Genomic DNA, 21,165 nt, shown 5'->3' on the forward strand with positions numbered 1-21,165 from the left:
TGAGGCAGAATTCAAACTCAAGTCTTCCTGACTCCTAATCCAGCATATCTATTCTGCCTGAACCACCTAGCTGTCATATTATAAGAAATGAAAAGGAAAAAGAAAAAGTCTCTGTCCTCCGTAGGGAAGGGAAGGCACATTTACAACAGTAAGCAACTAAAGAATGCAAGTGTCATCATATAGACAGATAGAGCAAGTTAAGTAAGGGCTGGGGGAAAATCACACTAAGGGAACAAATATTATGGAAGCCTAGTTAAGGAAAAGATTTGGGAGGAAGTAAATGGATCAATGGAGAGCAAAGCACTATATGAATGGAGAAGGTGTAAGCAAAAACACAAAGGCATATTCAGCGCTTAATACGGATTTTAGCTGACCTGACTGCTTGAGTTTTATTTTCTCCTTCATGATACAGAGCATGATCTATTTAAATTATCCTTCTTTTATAAAATTACATTTTACAGGGAACATAGTCTTTTTATGTTTCTTTAACTTTTAAGTATTTTAGGGGTATTTATTTTTAGTTGTTTTTAGCTCTTAAATTAGACTCAGAAGAAAATTATTGGTCTTTAAAGAAGAAAGTTTTATAACTAAATATTTTATAATTTGGGAGAAGGGAAGAGTCAGAGGGTGTCCAGATCTATGATTTCATTAAATGTGAACAATCTCTAGTATGCAGATTGGCAACCTGTCTGTAATGTAAAGTCTTGGAGTTAGCTCATGCTCTGTACTGAACAGTGATTTGCATATAATTACGCAGCTAGTGTATGTCAAAGGCACTTGAATGCAGGTTTTCCTACCTCCAGTGCCTGCCACCATGCTTCTCCTACTTTATAAAATAATATTGCTATGTAGCTCAAGAGTGTAAAAGTTCATCCTCTGAATATTGTGTTGTAAATTGAGGTAAGAACTGTTTTATTTTTGTTTTAAGATTCCCAGCACCTAGAATCATACTTGACACAAAATAAATGCTTACTAAATACTTATTGAATGAATGAACCACCCTGCAAAAACTATCTCTTCGTGCTACTTCTAAGAACCCCCAAAATTGAAACACTGATCTTTCCTACATTTATAGAGGGATTATGGAATCAAGACACCATCCAAAGAGCAAGCCTTTAATTTGTTTTCCAGTAATGGTCAAAGATTTCCACTTGATCTTTCCATATTCTTTCACTCAGTCTCTTTGTGACCAATGACATTCATTTGCAAGATAGTTGGGCCTGAGAAAGGGGTCATGATATGTGTCCATGCACCAAGTGAAGCTAATTGGCCTGTGGTGGGGATGAACTGAAACCTCATTATCATCATGCTCTAGGGCTAGACAACTGTACTGGCAGAAGAGGAAAGTAATAGAACAGCAAAGAGCATAATTTTTCCATTGATTTTATAACCAGGTCAGAGAGAGAGGGAGAGAGAGAGAGAGAGAGAGAGAGAGAGAGAGAGAGAGAGAGAGAGAGAGAGAGAGAGAGAAAGTGAGAGAAAGTACCCAAGCCTTTCCCTAACCTAAGTGCCTAACCCTAGCACTTTCACATGCTTGTCCCTATTTCAAACAGAGCCCTCTCAAAGAATATCATCATTCATCAGTGTCAAGGATAGAACAATTTGGTAACATGTTTTACTCAGTTTCTTTCACACATTTATGCAATAAGCCTTTTTGTAGTTTAATGTGAGGCCTGTCTAATTACTAATGCTCTTGTTGCCTGTAGAAAAAAGAACAAAAGATAATCACTGAAACTGGGTTATTCTGTCTACTCATCAAAGCTTACTTGGAGGGAGAGAAGGAAAACAAGAACTGGACAAAATCCTGTCCCCATCAAGTCTGTCTTTGATGGATTTTATATTTGCAGATGTTTACTTTTCTTTGTCATACTTTTCAAGATCACCATGAGCCTTCTCCTTCTTTGTAGATTTCTTGATTTGTCAAACAGCAGTTTTGTTGGTTACTTTTAATGTCAGGTTACTTTTCATCTTAGAAAGGGTACTTGTGGTATTAAGGTACTTGGTGGGTTATTTCTTCCTCCCCAACCCTCTACCAATTACCAGCTGGTTTGCCCTCCATTTTAGAATTCTCACACCTTTCTTTGAGTTAGGTAAAGGAACGAACATCCCATTAAAGTGGCAAAAGTTGAAACTATGATCTAATGTAATTCATTTTCACCTTACTTTTCTATAAACTTGCTAATTCACACAAAACCATAGGTGGTCTCACCCCACTTGTCAGTGAAGATTTATAGCCAAGATTTATAATAAAATCCTATTTTCAGATCTATTCTTCAGGAGAAAATGAATAGTCAAACCTCAGTTATGCTGGAGGAGGGAAATACAGTCTGTAGAAGCAAAATAGATAATTTGCGTGACTTGGCCCAGAATATAATACCAGTGCCCAGAGTGGTTTTCTTGGCCATGACAGTATATTGATATTCCCAAAGTCAGATGAGAAAGAAAGTACCTTCTTTAATTGGAATGATTCTGAGAAGTCAATAATAAAACAATATTAACTGGCAATAAAATGTCACTAGAAATAACTGAAGCCAAAGTGTGCTTTGGCAAATATAGAATCATTATCGTAGAACAGGAAATAATGTTGGAAGTCTAATCTGACCGCTGCATTTTACAAGTAAGAAAATGGTGACCCAGAAAGGTTCAGAAACTTGCCTTGAAAGATCATATAGAAAATCTGGGAATCAAACCTCAAACCTCTCATGCTAAATATATTGTTCTTTCCACTGTGCCATGATGTCACTAAATTTTGCATCTTGGTACTAGAGTACCCTGACTCCTTATTTTTGTTATTTGCCTAATGAAGTTGATTATTACTGTAATATCATCCCATTCAAAAAACATTCTTTTTAAATGGACTTCCATTGTTTTACTTGAGTAATCACTAAAGTGATATTTATTACATGTCTTTCTGTGATTAACCTAGGGAGAGTTGAAAAGAAGGAAATCATAAAGGTAATTTCTTGTGAGCCTGTCACAGACCCTATGTTTATCCAATTCTCTTTGTCCTACCTAAAATACAAATGGAGATTAAGTACTACTGATGGGAACCCTGTAGGAAATTATTTTTTGTTTGGTTTGCATTTTTCCTAATGAAATTGTTTGTCATTAGGTTTTCATCTTTTAATTTAAAATCTCTATAATCCCTTCCCTGGAAAAATTAAGGGCACCTTTAAAGATCCCTGTGAATTTCTGGTTAAGATTTAGATGGAGGTAATCAATATATACATTATTAAAACAGTGGACAGAAAGCCATTATTGCATGGGTGCTGTTGACAAATGGAAAGGCTTGAATAAAGTAGTTTACTTGTTCTTTTGTCAGGCCATATATTATGTACATTCGATTTCCTCTGAAGTCACCACAAAGTGAGAAAGAAGTTCAGAAATTCAATAAAATTATCCTGAAATCATTGACTGCAAATTATGCATTCATTTAGGCTAATTCTAGTACCAATGTTGGCCTGCTTTCTTTGAGCACACTTCAGGCGGTATGTTAGCTTCCTACATTTCCTTATTATTGAGTAACGTTTGGAAACCAAACGAAAAGAATTAAGTTCGAAAAAATATGCCAGGTATAATATCAAAAGTACTTAATTCTGAGCACTTTAGTCCCTACTGTTGTGTCAAATCAGCAAACTAGTCCAGGGTGTCCTAATTAGTAGAAGAACCATAAAATCTTAGAATTGGAAGGGGTCTCAGAAGCCATCTAGTCTAACCTTTACTATAGAAGAATCTCTCTTACAGCATTCCCAACTTCAGTTGAAGATCTTCATTGAATAAGAATCTATTACTTCCCAAAGCCACATATTCTACTTTTGAGGAACCTTAATTTTTACTCCCCTGACCTCTTTTCATACATCACTCCTAGTTATGGCCCTAGAATCAATCAGAATAAGTCCAATCTTTTGGGGGCAGTTTGTTGTTTGGTATTAGTAGTGGTAGTGGAGATTGCTCCCCTGGTTAGCACAATACCAACATCCCTATAAGAATGCAATCTCCAGAGGAATTCAGTTGTAAAGCAATCCAAAATCCGGTTCAGTTCTGGTCCTGTTTCTGCTCCTGGCAAAAACCTAAATTTCTAAGAATAAGCCAGAACTGACCCAGGAAGTCCTTGTGATTAGTTAAGATCATACAGAATTGAAGTCATTTAAGAAGATTCCAAGGGTCCAGTTGTGGGAACATAAGTCAAACTTGATATTGCTTTTTTGTGCCTGTGTCCTAGTAATGTCATCATCATCATCATCATCATCATCATCATCATCATCATCATCATCATCTTTATCCTCCTTCTCATCATCATAGCTATCATTTACCTAGCATTTAAGTATAAGTTTTGCGAAGCTGTTTATATATTATTTCATTTAATCCTCATAATATATCTATGATTGTTATCATTATCCCCATTTTATAGATGAAGAAGGTGAAATAAACAGAAATTAAATAAATAGAATAATAATAACAGGAAAAATAAATAAATAGAAGACCTTGCCCAGGAACACACAGCTAATAGATGAGATGAGACTTAAGCTCAAGTCTTCCTGATTCCAAGTCTAGCACTCACTCATCCATTACATCACCTAGCTGCCAGAATGATAGGCTTGGAAAGGACATGGACTGTCATCAAGCAGTGAATTAACAAGCATTTTAAAAGCACCTGGTATACTCTAGGCATTACGTTGGGTGGCACAGGTGCTAATGTAAAATTGAGTCTCTCCTTTGAAAGATCTTCCATCCTACTGAAAAAGATATGGCATATTACAGGTAAGCAAATATAGGATGTATATAAAGTAAATGCAAAGTGATTTTGGTGAAGGACACATTAATAACTTCCATCTAGTTCCATCCCCAATTGTTAACGATGCACTTAGACTAAAGGAAAAATCCTGTATATTAAAATGCTAAAGAAAGAAGTTTTACAATTTCCATGATACAGCTCGTCTCTGTATTGTAAACAATAATTTTTATCTCATTGTAGCCAGTTAGTGCTTCGTGATCATCACCTTAGTTTCAACATTTCATCTAAACACATTAGCTTTCTATTGTTGCTCTTGCTGGCTAGCCATATTTGATACTGTTATTTCATACTTTTATTTTTATTGTGGAATGAGTGAAATACAAGGTATATTTAATTTTTTAAAATTATAATTTGAAAAGCATTGTGCTTTCCTTCATAGCCCATCAAACTCATATTCAGTTAAACCAGACCATTCTTTATCAAAATCTTGTCCACCCTTTTCCCATTATCCCTTGTGCCTGGAATTAGCACCCCCAAACTCACTGCATCTCTCTCTGTTGCCCACCTTTCCTTCCTTCAAGATTCAGACTTCTCTTCTAAGAAGCTTTTATTTATCCCCCACAAAGCTAATCTTTGCTTACAACTCTCCTCTGATAGTGAAAAGGAAAGAGATAACCCTTTCTTCTCTCTCTCCAGCTTCTTGCCATTCTTCATAGTTTTCCTCATCTCTGTAGACTATGTAGTCTCTCAGGCAAGGCAAGCTTAAGCCTCCAGATTTGTTTGTTGTTGTCATTGTTGTTTCTAATTTTTCTCCAGTCTTCAGATTCTATTAAGCATTCTGTCTTTGCTTTGCATTTCTTCTTTCATATCATAATATTTTTTCAAATCTATCCGGAAAGGAACATCTTTCCCTTTATCTGACCCTTCATTCCATCAATCCTTGTTTCTTTCAAATGCTTTCCTTTTCTATTTTTTTTTAAATTTTTGTTCTCATTTTATTTTTTTATTTTTTTATTTTATTTTATTAATTTATTTTGATATATCAACAATCATTTTCATATATGTTTGAGTTTAAAATTTTTCTCCCCCTTCCTCCCCACCACCCTCCCCAAGACAGTGCACAATCTGATACAGGCTATACATTTACATTCCTATTAAACATATTTTCACATTAGTGAAGTTGTAAGTAAAAAGTAAAACCAAAAGGAGGAACCATCAGAAAGAGGAAACAAAACTCAACAGAAGGGAAAAAAAAAAGATAGCGATCAACTTCCATAGTTTCTTATTTGGATATGGATAGCACTTTCCATATTCACAGTTATGATTACTATCTGTGTCTTTTTCTCCATCCTTTTTTCCCCCCGTTCATACTTTTCTTTCTCCTTTCTCCTTTTCCCCCCTCACTAGGGTTTTGCTTTTGACTACCGCCTTCTTCAGTCTCTCCTCCCTTCTATTATCCTTTCCCTTTTTTCCCTTTCTGCTTCTTCCCTCCCTTCTATCCCCCCTCCCTTTTCTTTCCCCTTTTCCATCCTACTGCCTATAGGGCATGTTAGATTTCTATACCTAACTGATTATGTTATTCCTTTCTTAAGCCAAATCTGATGAGAGTAAGGTTCAAACAATGCTCACCCCCTCCCTTCTTTCCCTCTGCTGTAATAGGATTTTTGTCTTTTCCTGTAATGTAATTTACCCTCTTTCTCCTCCTCCTTTCTCAGTACATTTTCTAAGATCAGACTAATCCACTTACTTGGATCCATTTAACCCACTTGATTAGATTTTTTTTATCATTACATCAAAGTCAACTAATATCCACCCCTTTATGTATACTCCTTTAACATGGTGTAATAACAATACAGTTCTCAAGAGTTGCAAGTGTCATCTTCCCTTGTAGGGATGTAAACAGTCCCTTATTAACAACATTTGTATCTTTCTGTCCCATTTACCTTTTTATGTTTCTCTTGAATCTTGCACTTGAAGATCAAATTTTTTGTTGAGCTCTGGTCTTTTTATCAGGAAGGTTTGGAAGTCCCCTATTTCATTGAATATCCATCTCCTCCCTTGAAAAATCATGCTCATTTTTGCAGGGTAGTTGATCCTTGGCTGCAATCCCAGCTCCTTTGTTTTATGTTCCATGCCCTTCGGTCTTTTAATGTAGAAGCTGCAAGGTCCTGTGTAATCCTGACTGTGGTTCCATGATATTTAAATTGTTTCTTTCTGGCTGCTTGCAGCACCTTCTCTTTCATCTGGTAATTTTGGAATTTTGCTATTATATTCCTTGGTGTTGTCAATTTGGGATCTCTTTCAGGTGGTGAGAGGTGTATTCTTTCTATGGTTATTTTACCTTCTTCTAGGACTTCGCGCAGTTTTCCTTTATGATTTCCTGAAAGATACTGTCCAGGCTCTTTTTTTCATCATGATTTTCAGGTAGTCCAATAATTTTTAAATTGTCTCTCCTGGATCGATTTTCCAGGTCAGTTGTTTTACCAATGAGGTATTTTATTTTCATCTATTTTTTCATTTTTTTGTTTCTGTTTGACTGATTCTTGCTCTCTCATAGAGTCATTAGTTTCCATTTGTCCAATTCTAGTTTTTAACAGATTGTTTTCTTCTGTTAGTTTTTGTACTTCCTTCTTCAATTGGCCAATTGTTTTAAGGGATTTGTTTTCTTCAGTGTACTTTTTTCCATTTTTTTTTTTTTACTTTTTTTTCAATTGGCCAATTGTATTTTTTAAGGACTCTTCTACCTCTCTCATTAGACTTTTAAAATCCTTCTTGAGCTCTTCTAAGAAGGCTTTTTGGGCTTCAGACCAGTTCATATTCCCTTTTGATGTTGCAGATGTGGGTTTGTTGACAATGTTGTCCTCTTCAGAATTTCTGTCTTGATCTTCACTCTTCTCATAATATGAATCTATGGTGCATTTCTTTTTACTCATGGTTTCTTTATTCCCTGGCCTTTAAAGAGATTGAGCTCTCCTGCTGGGGAACAGAGGGCACTGACCCAAGCTTCTTGTGTTGGGAGCCTAGGTCTTGGTCACTGGCTTTGTGTGCTGGGGCCTCTTATGTTGGCAATTGGAGGCTGTAGGGTTCTGGCAGCTTACCTCATGTTGGGCTGGAATCAGCAAGGCTGGAACTTTCAGGCAGTACTAGGTTGCCTGCTTTTCCTTTCTTTTAGCTTTCTTCAGCTTCTTTTAGATGGGTGCTGCAAGGTATTTATCTGCCTGGGGCCCCTTGCAATGCTGCTTCCCTCCTTTCTGCTAATGCACTGGGAGATTCCTTTGTGCTAGAGTGCCGAGTCACCTGGTGGTTTTCTGAGCTGGTTTCCAACAGTTCCCCACCCTCACTGAGGCACTGGGAGGTCCAGGTGTTGGTGTTTGCCTGCTCTACTACCTGAGCTTCAGGATCTCTTCCTGATTGACAGTTGGAGGCTGTAGGGTTCTGACAGCTTACCTGCTGTTGGGTTGGAATCAGCAAGACTGGGACTTTAGGAAGATTCTAGGTTGCTTTCTTCAGCTCCTTTCAGATGAATGCTGCAGGGTGCTTATCCACCTGGGTCCCTTTGTAGTGCTGCTTCCCTTATTTTTGCTGAGCCACTGGAAGACCTGTTTGCTGGGCTGCTGCACTGCTGTTCCCCATCTTTCTTCTACTTCAGCTGTTCCAGGTTTTTTTTTTCTGGGTGATATTTTCTGGGTTTTAAGAGGTTGATAAGGGAGGGTGAGAGCGACTACCTTTTTACTCTACCATCTTGGCTCCCGGAAGCCTTTCCTTTTCTCAAATGAATATTTTTGGCCATGAAACTTCTTTTCTTGAAGGCAAGTGTGATATGTTAAGCTCTGTTACAAATTTCTGGTCTCGCTACCATATCAACATCTCATTTCCCCCCATGTTTCTCTTTCATGTTTACTCCATGAATTTCAGTTATGAATTTAGCATTCATTTGTTGCCTCTAATTTTGTTGGGTATAATTGTCATATATATTTGACAACAACAAACCAAAATAAGTTACAAGTAAAACTTTGTTATTAAAGTAGATACATTCCTATGATATGCTTGCTTCCTCATCAGAAACTTCCCTCACCGCACCCCTGATGTCTCAGTGGTATAAGTCCTAGGAGAGGCATAGACATGAATTTGATGATGACAATAAAGTGTGTGAGCCTAGGAAGATAGAAGGATTGTGATGCTCTTGAAAGTAATAAGAAAGAGGGGAAGAAGGGGGCGTTTGGAAGTAAATATAAGGAGTTCAGTTTTGTATTTGTTGAGATTGAGATGAGTACAACTATTACTTTCCATAAAATATTAGGGGTTTGTGTTGTGTCTGTATGAATTGCATATGTTAGAATTCAGAATATGTGGGGTTTTCCCTGTCTGCTATAATTCAGAAATAACATTTTGCATTGTTTTTACCTAAATCCATTGTGTAGAGTACCTACTGATTTCCTTAACTAGAAAAACCAGTGAGGGCATGAAATTTATGTTATGTGGAAGACTGACCTCAGAACATTTTGTTCTTTTAAGTGAATGGCCCTAAGCCTCATACACTTGAAATTATCTATCAAGATCTTTATCTGTCTCTTCAAGAAACTTAGGGGGAAGGGAGCATCATTTTTCTATGTAAATACAGATAACGGGAAATATAACTGAGAGAGCATTAGCTGTATTTTTATGTCAGCATACAAAACAGCATGAGCTTCAGGTTCCAAATATGGTTGATGCCTAGGAGCCAACAAGCAATTTCTTGTATGTATATATTCTAAAAATTTATTGAAAAAAGGTTTTATCTGAGAAGTACACATAACACCCATTTATAAAATTCAGGAGTCTGGGTGTCATTTTGCCTTTTAACAATTAATAGATAACTTATTATGAAAAGAAGCCTAACATTGTATTTCCTTATTTTTAGTAATGTTCCCTTATAACTCTAATCCCTTAGCTTTCCTTCCTTCCAAGGCACAATATGATGCTTTGTGAAATGTTGTTTAAGGCAAATACTTTAATTAAGTAGTTCAGACACAGGATACATTTCACATTGAAATATCTAGTTTCTTAAATTGCAAAACTTTCCTCTGTTATTCTACTAGGAACTGTTTACTAAATATTGTCACAGGGCTCTTTTAGAGCTAAGCTTTTAAGACTGTCATCTTCATTTTTACATTTCTATTGGGTCATTTCTCCTTTTGGGAGAGATAGTATAGACTGTGTATTAAGAGCTGTCTTCAGAATCAGGAAGACTTGTGTTCAAGTCCCCCTTCTCTCTTCCTCAAGGAGCCACCTATGTGTCCCAATGATAATTTGACCCATAGAGTAAAAAAGTAGTTAGATCAGAGAACCATCCTTGAGCCTTAGCTGTGGTCACCCTTACAAACTTCAGACTTGAATCAGAGGAAGAAGCTGCCACCTGATTAGAGCTCTTCAGTTTCATGATTTCCCATGCATTATCTCCCCACAACCCTTGCTGTGAGTGTTTTCCTGATAGCCCACAGTTTGACAGCCAGCTCAGAGATGCATTATTATGTAAGGGGCATGACTCTTCTTGCGCAGATCTTGCCTTCCCTTGTCAAACACCCTCAGGGCTGACTTGAGGAGCCTGGCACCTATGTATGACTGACATGCCTACAGCTACCAGCCAATGAGCTTCAGTCAGTAAGGAGATGATAATGACATGGATATCTATATGCAATGACAGACCCATTTTTGGTTCTTTATATTCTGATCCTTGAGAAATCATGAGGAAGTTAGGGACTTTCAGGAACTAGATAGGTCAAGCAGGGGAAGATAGGTCAGAAAACAAAGAGAAATGAAGGAAAGGACACATTGAAAAAATTATGGCCAATATTGCCTATCATTTCTAAGTCCTTTTTCAGTATATATTCAAATTAATTCTCAATGAAACAATAAATAAATGAATCAAAGACTATGAGAAAAGGTGACTAAAAAAATTTGTTATTAACCTTATCATTAGTTATCTAACCTCCCTGGGCCTCAGCTCCCTTGACTTCAAAATGAAGGGACATGTCTGGCTATCTCTAAAGTCCTTTTGAGTACTGGATCCATGATTCTGGGAAATATTCTCATTATTTTTACCACTAAAATATTTAAGAACATTTTACTGGGTTAAGTTTTTTTTGTTTGTTTTTGTTTTCATTTTTTGGGCTAGACAGTGGGATTAAGTGACTTGCCCAGGGTTACACAGCTAGTAAGTGTTATATGTCTGAGGCTTGATTTGAACTCAGGTCCTTCTGACTCCAGGGCTGGTGCTTTATCCACTGCACCACCTGGCTGCCCCCATGGCTAAAGTTTTCACATTACTCAAGGGATTTTTGTTGTCTAATAAAATTAACTTTTAGTTTCTCCAGAAAGGGTCTTTAAACTATATTTGTCCCTTTCTATATTAAAGGTTGGTTTTTCATTTGTTTTCCTTTTCTTTTAAAGGACACTGATTCCAGAAGGAGTTAGGAGACTTGAACTCTTTTTCTGGCTCAGCCGCTAATTCCCTGTATCACCTTGGGCAAATTACTTTACCTCCCTGGGTTTCATCTATAAAATGACAAGATTGGACCAGATGATCTCAAAAGTCCTTTTCACCTTTAAAGCTGTATAATTCTATGCAATAATAATGCCTAATTATTGCATAATTTCATCTATAAAATGAGAGGATCAGAATAGGGACTCATTAGCTCTAACTTGTATGATCCCTTTCCCTCTGGTGCAGCAGCTGTGTCTTGTCCCCAAGCTTCACCTGAAATCCTCTCCCCATGGTGCTTTCTCATCACCATGAATAGACTCAAAGATATGCTAGCTCTTACTCACTACAATATCTGCCACTCTTAAATGCCCTGTTACTTCTGAGAGTACCATCATCCTCCTGGTCACCTAGGCATGAAACTTAAACATCATTCTCAACTCACTCTCATGCACCATTCCCCCATTTCCATTTTGCTGCCAAATCCTGCCACTTTTGCCTTTTTTACATCCCTCATCTCTTCTGACACTGCCATCGCTGTGGTGCAGACAGACCCTCATTATTTCATGCCTCATCACTGTTGTAATAGCCTGTCGGTTAGCTTCCCTATCTCCAGTGTCCCACCACTCCAGTCTATCCTCCACTCAGCTGTCAAATTAATATTCCTAAAATGTAAGTCTAGCCATGTCATCTTTTATTCAGTAAACTCCATTGGCTGTCTCTCACCCCTGGGATCAAATATAAAATCTCTTTTGCATTCAAAAAGCCTTTCACTACCTGATCCCCTTCTTATTTTCCAGTCTTCTTATACCTTACTCCCCGGACATATTTTGAAATCTAGTGACACCAGCCTCCTTGCTGTATCTCACTAGACTCCAGGCATTTTTATGTGCCTGGATTACTCTTCCTCCTCATCTCTGCCTCCTCTCACTTCCTTCAAGTTCTAGCTAAAATGCATCATCTACTACAAGCCTTTCCTGATCCTTAATGCTAGTCCCTTCCTTCTATTGATTGTCTCTAATTTAACCAGCATATATCTTGCCTGTATGTATGTAGTTGTTTTCACATTGTCTCTTTTAGACTCAGCTTCTTGAAAGCAGGGACAATTTTTTGTATTTCCTTGTGCACCCGATGTTTAACACAATGGCCTACCACATGATACAAGCTTAATAAATGCTCATTGACTGACTAGTGGAAGTGATAAGTTTACCATCAGATTTAGTTGTTCCCCACAACTCTACAAACTTCCCAGGGAAATTTTCTGACTGTAGTGCCCCCAATATCTATTCCCACCTTAGAAATGTACAGCACCCACTCTTTCTACAATACAGAAAAAGTGTTTACAGTGGACAATGAGAGACCTAGGGATAGCTTTGGCTGATCAAAGGTTAGTACAAGCAGAGTTTCATTTCTATTTTTTTCAATCTTAAGCCATATATTTATTTTGCTACTTATAGTTGAAAAATACACGTATGTATAGAGATGGAATGAGAATACAATCTCAGGTAACATTTGATCTTATCAATGCATTCTGGAAACCCCTTGGGTTTTTATAATGGATTTTTTAAGGTTCCATTAGGCTATATTTGTATCTTTTTTGTTAGATAGGCTGCAACCTACATCTCAAGTCTGACAGTCACAGCAAACCAAGAACTCTTATCTTAAATGAAAGGATATTCACATAGAGGAGAGTTTCTAAAGATTTCCTGATTGTCACAATGGTTTGTAGCCTGAGCCTTCCTTCTTTTTGGCACCAATCAGTTTGTTTAAATATCAGAATCAAGGGCTGACCTGGTAATATCCTAATCCATTTATAAACACCCAGTATGAGTGGGTAGTAAAAGCCCCGGGTACCAAATTTACACTGCTTTTTACTTGGTTTCACAGGCCTTCAAGAGAGAATTGAAAACCAAAGAACCTGTAATCACGAGTACTCTTGAGACGGTGAGAATCTTTCTTTCAGAGAAACCTTTGGAGGAACTCGAGAAGCATTACCAGGAGCCCAGAGGTAATTGGATGTAAAGATGTAATAACATATTGATAGAAGGATCAGCAGTGACTGAGAGATCCACAAATTCTTGTTTCCTGTGTCAGAAGAGCTTATATTTTCCAAGTTGAATTTCTCTGTGTAATCAACTCAGATTAAACGCTATAGATGAAAAGAATCAGAAATCTTAATCTCCAATGTATAAACATGTGTGCCCATTTCTAAATAAAATTAGAAATTATCTTAGATGCAAATAGCTTAACATTTTTTAAAATGAGAAATAACTGTGGTTATTAGAAAGAACTCTACTGTTATAGAGACTATAAGCTAATTACCAATTTAAAAGACTAATCCGAATGAATTATTATTTGACCCAAACATCATTCCCGTCATGTAGCTCAACAGTCTAATTGGATCTTTGAAGAAACAAGATAAAATTAAGCATGAGACCAATGTAAAGTGTAAAAGACTCAGCAAGGATTCTTTGTATGTTATAGCCTCACATTTCCAAAATTATTCTGTGACTTCAAAAATAGCTATATTAAAGCAGCATTCCCATCTCTTGTTGTAAATGTTCCCTTTTATCTAATATGAACTATTCAATGCTATTTTAAAAACACCGTTGTAATAAAGAATTTGGCCTAACAGCTTGTTATTTTACAAATTTAGAACTGCCTCCTGAGGAGAGGGCCCAGAATGTCACAAGACTCCTGAGAAAGCAAGCTGATGAGGTCAACACCGAATGGGAAAAATTGAACCTACACTCTGTTGATTGGCAGAAGAAGATAGATGAGGCCCTAGAAAGACTACGGGAACTTCAGGAAGCAATGGACGGATTGGACCTCAAATTACGTCAGACTGAAGTGATCAAGGGCTCTTGGCAGCCAGTGGGAGATCTACTAATTGATTCTCTGCAAGATCACCTAGAGAAAGTCAAGGTATAGTATGCTACTTATCCTCATCCTTTGGTACCATCCAAAGGAATTCTAATCTGAGCTTCAGTACAAATTCTTCACCTCACACCCCCTAAAACAGAAGGAAGCTTAAAAATATAGAATTCATTCTTTTTTTAAAGTTATAGAATCTTCTTGAATTTTAAATTAACCATGGGTGATTATGATGGCCAAAATATAGCCCTATGATGTTTCTACAATGTATAGAGATATGGTATGTAGTAGTAAAAGCATAGTACTAAGATTAAGCATGGATGGTCACTAGTTCCGAGTTTGCCACTAACTAAACAGTATGATCTTGTACAAGTCACTTTCTGGACTTGACCTGTCTTCACTTTCTGCAAGAAAGCTTTCCCTGTCTCTTCCCTTAGCTTAAGATGGTCTAAGCACTATAAAGTGGAGCAAATCATAATAAGTAGCATAATATGCATACTTTCTTCTAATCTCAGATTATGAAATTTAACTCCATGGGATTAAAAATCTTTTAACCTTAGATTCTAGCTTTCAGATAATTTATTTTTTTGTCCATGATTTTGTCCATGATATCCTTATCAATTTATTTCCAAATTCACCATAACTCAACTGAAAAAAATACCAAACTTTATTCAATCATATAAACATTCTGTCTTATATTTTAAAAAATGAAATACCATGCTTTGAAATCATTATATCCTTTATATGAGTCAAGATTTCTTTTTTAAATTAGATTTTTAAGAAATAGGCATTTGTTATTTTTCTCTTTTCCCTCAACATTAAGGAAGGAGAGGGAAGGAAGAAGAAAGAGAATAAGAGAAGGAAAAAGGAAGGGAGAGAGGGAGAGGAAAAACTTTCATAACAAATACCTATAGTGAAAGAAAGCAAATTCCCTCATTGGCAATGTCCAAGCACATATATCTCATTCAGTAATTTGAGTCCATCGCTTGTCTGTCAGGGAGGTAGATAATGAGCATCATCTAAAGTCCTCTGGAATTATGGTTTGTCATTTCCATTGATCAGAGTTCTATAGGCTCTCAAAGTAGTTTTTCTTTATAATGTAGCTCTCATTATATAAATCGTTCTTCTAATTCTGCTCATTTCATTTTGTCTTGTTTCATGTAGTTCTTCCTCGTTTAAGTGTGTGTTTCATAATTTATTATGGTACAATAATATTCCATTTCATTCAGGTACCATAATTGTCTAGACTTTCCCTAATGGGTAGATACCTTCTTGGTTTTTAGATGTTTTGCTACTATGAAAAGAGATGGATTCTTTTCCTCTTTCTTTGATCTCTTTAGAACATAAGCTTCGTAATTGTGTTGTAGAACCAAAGGATGTGCATGGTTTAGTAACTTTTTGAGAAATAGTTCCAAATTACCTTCCAGAATGATGAGACCAATTTGTAAGTCCACCAATAGTGCATTAGTGTCTGTTTTTTCCACAGTCCCTCCAAAAATGTCAATTTCTTCTTTTCTCATCTTTGCCAATTTGATGGATATGATGTAGAACCAATGAGTATATTTCTAAATGGCCCCAAATAAATCAGTTTAACTGCCAAATCTGACATCTACATATTATTGTTGTTTTTAATGCAGTGGTGAGAAAAGATTTCTTTAGCATAGACCTTTTCCTTGGAAATAGGCTTTATAGGGCCAAAGATTTCAATATCTTTTGTTTATCTGCTTCGTTCTAAAACTTGAAGCAGACATTAGGAAAAATAAAACATTGTCCTAAATGTCTTATGCTATATAGTTAAAACTCATCACACTGCAATCTTGCTTCTTCAGCAACTACCACATCTATGCAGACCTGGAGATAACAGCAAGCATGCTCCAACTCACTGTGTTAGACATCAGTTAAATTGGTGAATGTGCTGTTCTATATAACTCTTCAAACCTGCCTGTTCTATGTACTCTGCATCATACATTTTGAGACTTTCTAATACTAGGAACTTTTGGTGGTAATTAAGTTTAGAGTGTAGATTATATCCACCAAGGGGAAAAGATGAAACTACCAGAGCAATTTTGACTTTGCCCAATATTTATATTTAGCCACTGAGTGTAGAACCACTAATGCAATTATTAATTTCACTTTTTTTGGTGTGGAAAGTAATAGTCTCACTGTACCCCCTCCTTGGTCACACCACATCAGGAGAGTTGTGCCCAATTAAGGGTATAACAATTTAGGAAATATATTGATATACTATAGTGTGCATCCCATAGAGCAGTGGTTCATGAACTTTTTGGTCTCAGGACCCCCCCCACAAAAAGTTTTTGTTTATGTGGGTGGTATTTATTGATATTTACCATATTATAAATGAAAAATGTCATAATATTATTATGAAAATAGTTGGACTCCTTGAAAATATCTCAGGGACCTTCCATTATCTGTAAGCCATACTTTGAAAATTGCTGCCATAGAGAGAAACCAGTGTGGTGAGATAATTAGTGGCTGGGACATATGAGGAACAGTTGCAAGGATTGGGATGGGAGATATGGATAAAAGAAGGGTTGAGAGAATATGATAGCTTTCTTCACATTTGATGGAAGAATTAAGAGCAATGGGAAAGAGAATAAAAGGAGATTAAAGAGATTTCCTCTGAATATATGAAAAAATAATTAAAGTTGCTTTGGAATTGGTGACCTCAAAAAGCATTGTGGTCTCCATTTTTAGTGTCTTCAGACAAAGAATTCCTGCTCAGGCATGAGTTGAACTAGATGGCCTGTGAGATCCCTTCCAATTCTGTGATTAGTTGTTTGACTTTTTGTGCCTTAGTCTACTCCAGTACTGAATTGAAAACAGGACCTCTTCTAGAATCATTCCTTTAAAATGTTAGCACAGGGGCAGCTAGGTAGCGCAGTGAATAGAGTTCTGGCCTTGGAGTCAGTAGGACTTGAGTTCAAATCCTGACTCAGACACTCAACACTTACTAGCTGGGTGACCCTGGGCAAGTCACTTAACCCCAATTGCCTAAGCAAAAAAAAAAAATGCTAGCACAATAGAGAAAAAGATACCTGCATGAAAAATAGTGAGTGCTTTGAAAAAAAAAAGTGAAGACATGGTTTTCAGATTAAAAAGTAATTGTTTCGGTTTCTCAACAGTCACTTTACTTTAGGTAGGAAATTTGGGTTCTAGTCTTTGTTATGCCATTAATTCACTTGGGCCAATTCTTTGGATTATCGATTTAGAGCTAATAGGGAACTCTGAAGCCATCATATTCAGTTCTCTCTTTAGTGATGGCTTAAAGAAGATGAGTAACTTTCCCAGGGTTCTTTGTACAGTAGGTGTCAGAGCTGGCATATGGAACTAGGTCTCCTAATTATAATTCCAACGCATTTGCAACTTCATCGCAATATCTTCTTGCTCGAACATCTTATTATCTAGAGTTTTTGTAATATATACATCCATCCATATATACATATGGATAGAATATATTGTACGAACAATATACATATATAGTATTATGTCTTAGTTAATAGAGCCATAACTAGCAGTTTTTGTCCTCAGAAGGAATTGATTATCTCCAATTTGTATTGTATATAACTTCTTTTTACATAGTAGTTTTAATGTTGTTTACCCCATTAGACTTGAGAGCAGAGACTATCTGTTGCCTTTTTTTTGTTTGTTTATATCTTCAGGGCTTAGCACTATACTTGGTATATAGTAGGTATTTAATGGTACTTAATACATACTTGGGGAAGGCTAGGTAATGGGGTTAAGTGACTTACCCAGGGTCACACAGCTAGTAAGTGTTATGTGTTTGAGGGCAGATTGAACTCAGGTCCCCTGAATCCAGGGCCAGTCCTCTATCCATTGTGCCACCTAGCTGCCCCCCTTAATACATGCTTATTGATTGACCTTGCTGAGAGTGAAGAGAGACATTCCAAGACACCGTGAGACTATTGTAGTATGGACTGATTAGCAGAGGTGGTTCACTTAGAAAGGAACTCATCTGTTTTCTTCCTATTTTAGCTGTTTGTTTTTGCTACAGAGGTGCTTGGTTCAGTTGTTTTATGTCATTGTCAATATAAACAGTTCTGTCAGACCTTTTCAATGCCGAGGGTGGAGCAGAGTTTTGTTGCCTTGCTATACCTTTGATAAAGGCTGCTGTCATGTCTATCTTTAAGTTTCTGGTTTATGAGGTCTTTTCTGAAGATACTTTTATGTTTCAGGGAACATGATTTGATCCCTAGTATATCTGAATGTATATTAAAGAAGCTTTACATTACATGATAAAGTATAAAATGGGTATTATTATTGCTGACATAACTTAGAAGCGGTGGTGAGAATGGTTTCCTGGAAAAAATCTTGACTACATAGTTTATACTGGTGGAGATAGGCAAGCTCTGGATTGAGGTCTCGTGCATTCCCTCTCTTATTTGGCTACAGTTTATAACAGCAAAAGTCCTGAATTATGACAAGAATGCTAAATTAGTTCATATCCCAAAAGAATCATATTTGAGATGACACTGTGCTTTAGCAGTGGCTACCATTTTTTATGTAAGAAGAAGCTGAATCTACCACTGTATTCCCATAATGCCTTTAGCTTCTAAAAAGGCAGCCCACAGTAATTGTTTCAGACATCTGCTTAGCATACTTTGAAGTGCATATAAGTTCCTTTTCAGTTTCATTTGAACTCCAGCTGTCTTCACCAAAGTCTATAATCAATCTGAATTAAGTTGTCCTACTTCTCTTAATAAGTTTCTTATTAAGTTCTGCATTGGCCTCTTAGTGAGCCTTAAAGCTAATTCATGTAGAATTGCCATTTTCTACTCATTCATTTGTCAGCCCTCCAAACCCCAACTAAAAACAATCAGAAAGCTATTAATTTGCTGCTTCATAAACAACTTATTCAAGAATATATGTTGCAAGCAGGCAAATGACATGACAATGAGTAAGGAGGAAGGAGGTAGTGGCATGCAATAGATTTTTTTTAACTCAAAGGAAATGCCTTCCAAGTTCAAAATAAACATTTATTCAATAAGAGAAACATCCTTCTAGTCCTTCTAATTATTTCATAAATGACTCAGTTGCTGAGTGAACTTTATTTAAAGATAGAAAATCTTTGGAACAGTTGGAAACTATGAACATGTACTTTTTATTGTCAAACTTATTTTAATTTGGACCTCTTTGCAAATAAAGAGCTTTGCAGAGTTTGTTTTCATAGACTGCAATGAACACAGGCACCAGAATATGCTACAAATGTTACTCAATTAAGTGAGAGCTGTACAGAAACTCTTTTAGTCATAAGCATTTAGGAGTTTGCAGATAATCAAAATGTTCAGTTAATGAATCCATCTGATATGATTTTTCTCAAGAGGTGTTTTCTTGGGCCTTGAAATTCCCTCTGCACAACATCACCCAGGCTTCCATTTGAAAACAATAATCTCAAAGAGTTCCCATTTAATAGAGCAGCCCTGAAGAATTGGCTGATATCAGAATCTAAACTAAGCACTTTGGGTGAAGCAGAAGACAGTAATAAATGCTCTCTGGTCCTCCAGAGGCACTGTCTGACAAGTATAGACTACTCCAAACAGAAATTAAGTAACATATCATTAGCATTAAAGGATTTCAGAGCTCAAAATGGTATTGTTATAATCTAGTATCCAGAGAGGTCTGATCTCATTATAAAGTGTGAATGTTTAATTCACAGCATCTGTGGTATTTATTAATGGAGTCTTTATTTTCTTGGGAACGTTTTTATATAACAAGAAACTTAGAGATTAAGCATTTTTTATTAAGTTCTATGTATAGAGGCATTGCATTAACTATACACAATCCTAAAATGCTAGTGATATTTGGCAAAAATGCTACATTTGCTTAGAAAATGGCAGCTTCTGGCCTACTTTCTTATTAACTCTTCCTTGGCATTTACCAAAGATGCTCAAGTTTCAAGTTTATCATTGAGCTATTCTTCTACAACTAGAACGACAAGGCATGATTTAAGAGCAAGTAACCCAAGAAGCAGGTGCCAGATGTGCTGTCATGCCCTGCAATTACATTTTTCACATTTATCCATTTAACATTGGCACCAATATCATGCCTCAGATAACCTCACATTAAACAAGTTAAGCAATGACACTGAGGAATGGTTGCCAGTATTCTGGATGTGATGGAAAAGTAGATATGTATATTGCTAACAAAACAAAACAAAAATCTTATTTTGGAAAGGAATGTAAAAAGATAACTTTTTTTTAGGATAAAAATTTGTCCTTCCCCCAGATAATGTTTTAAGGCTATATTTTTGTGTACCTTATTCTGTAAGAGTTAGAGGAATCTTTACATAAAAAATTTGTTTTGTGTTTGATTATTCCATCATTTTCAAATTCTTCTATTTTTATGGCCCATGTGAAACAATTTTATGGTATTCATTTTCAATTAAAAATAATGTTAAATCAACACAATATTCAAATAAGTAGATTTAAAATTGAACTAAACTTATAGAAACCTGTCTAGTCTTCTAGATCCAATACTGTATTTTTAGTGGTGGAAATGGAATTTCACAAAGGAACTTTAAAATCAATAATAATTTCTTCTTTAGATAGGGAGACTTTAAGGTGGAAAAACTGAAAGGTAGAGTATAACCAATTAAACCACTGGGACCTAGAATATATCTTTCTTTTTAAAATTATGAGTCATATTCCTGCCTTACATTAAGATAATAGGAGATAAGTAACAAGAAAAACACAATAACTCTTCTTTACTAAAACACACATCAGGAAACGATTTTTCTCTTGGACAAATAAGTACTGTTGAGATTATGGAAAACCCAATCTTACCTGTTAAAAAGTTATCTCATAGTTGCAAGACCTTACTAGTGGGCAATTCTATTTTCTATTAACTAAGTGATCTCAAACTTTAATATTACATGGGTCGTCACAGCGATTGTCTAAACTATAAATACATGTTGATAGTGCAGAGGTGTCAAACCTGAGACCTAAAGGCCACGTAGATCTGCATAACTCCTCAGTGTGGCCTGAATCAGATTAAAATGTGATTAGAAAATATTTGACAAATCAAATAAAAATACAAAACTACATAGATAATGTTAATT

General features: G+C 36.2%; 1 protein-coding gene across 1 annotated transcript in view; it reads left to right on the plus strand.

Moving 5' to 3' along the window:
- The window catches only part of DMD (dystrophin), a 1,828,382-nt gene that overhangs the window by 1,418,751 nt on the left and 388,466 nt on the right, over window positions 1-21,165 (plus strand). Inside the window, 2 exon segments of the mRNA XM_078146592.1 lie at window positions 13,083-13,203; window positions 13,852-14,120. Of these exon segments, the coding sequence (XP_078002718.1) occupies window positions 13,083-13,203; window positions 13,852-14,120 (390 nt within the window).

This window comes from Phascolarctos cinereus, unplaced genomic scaffold, assembly GCF_003287225.1.
Source record: "Phascolarctos cinereus isolate Bilbo 61053 unplaced genomic scaffold, phaCin_HiC Scaffold_726;HRSCAF=1367, whole genome shotgun sequence".
In the NCBI taxonomy this organism is placed as follows: domain Eukaryota; kingdom Metazoa; phylum Chordata; class Mammalia; order Diprotodontia; family Phascolarctidae; genus Phascolarctos; species Phascolarctos cinereus.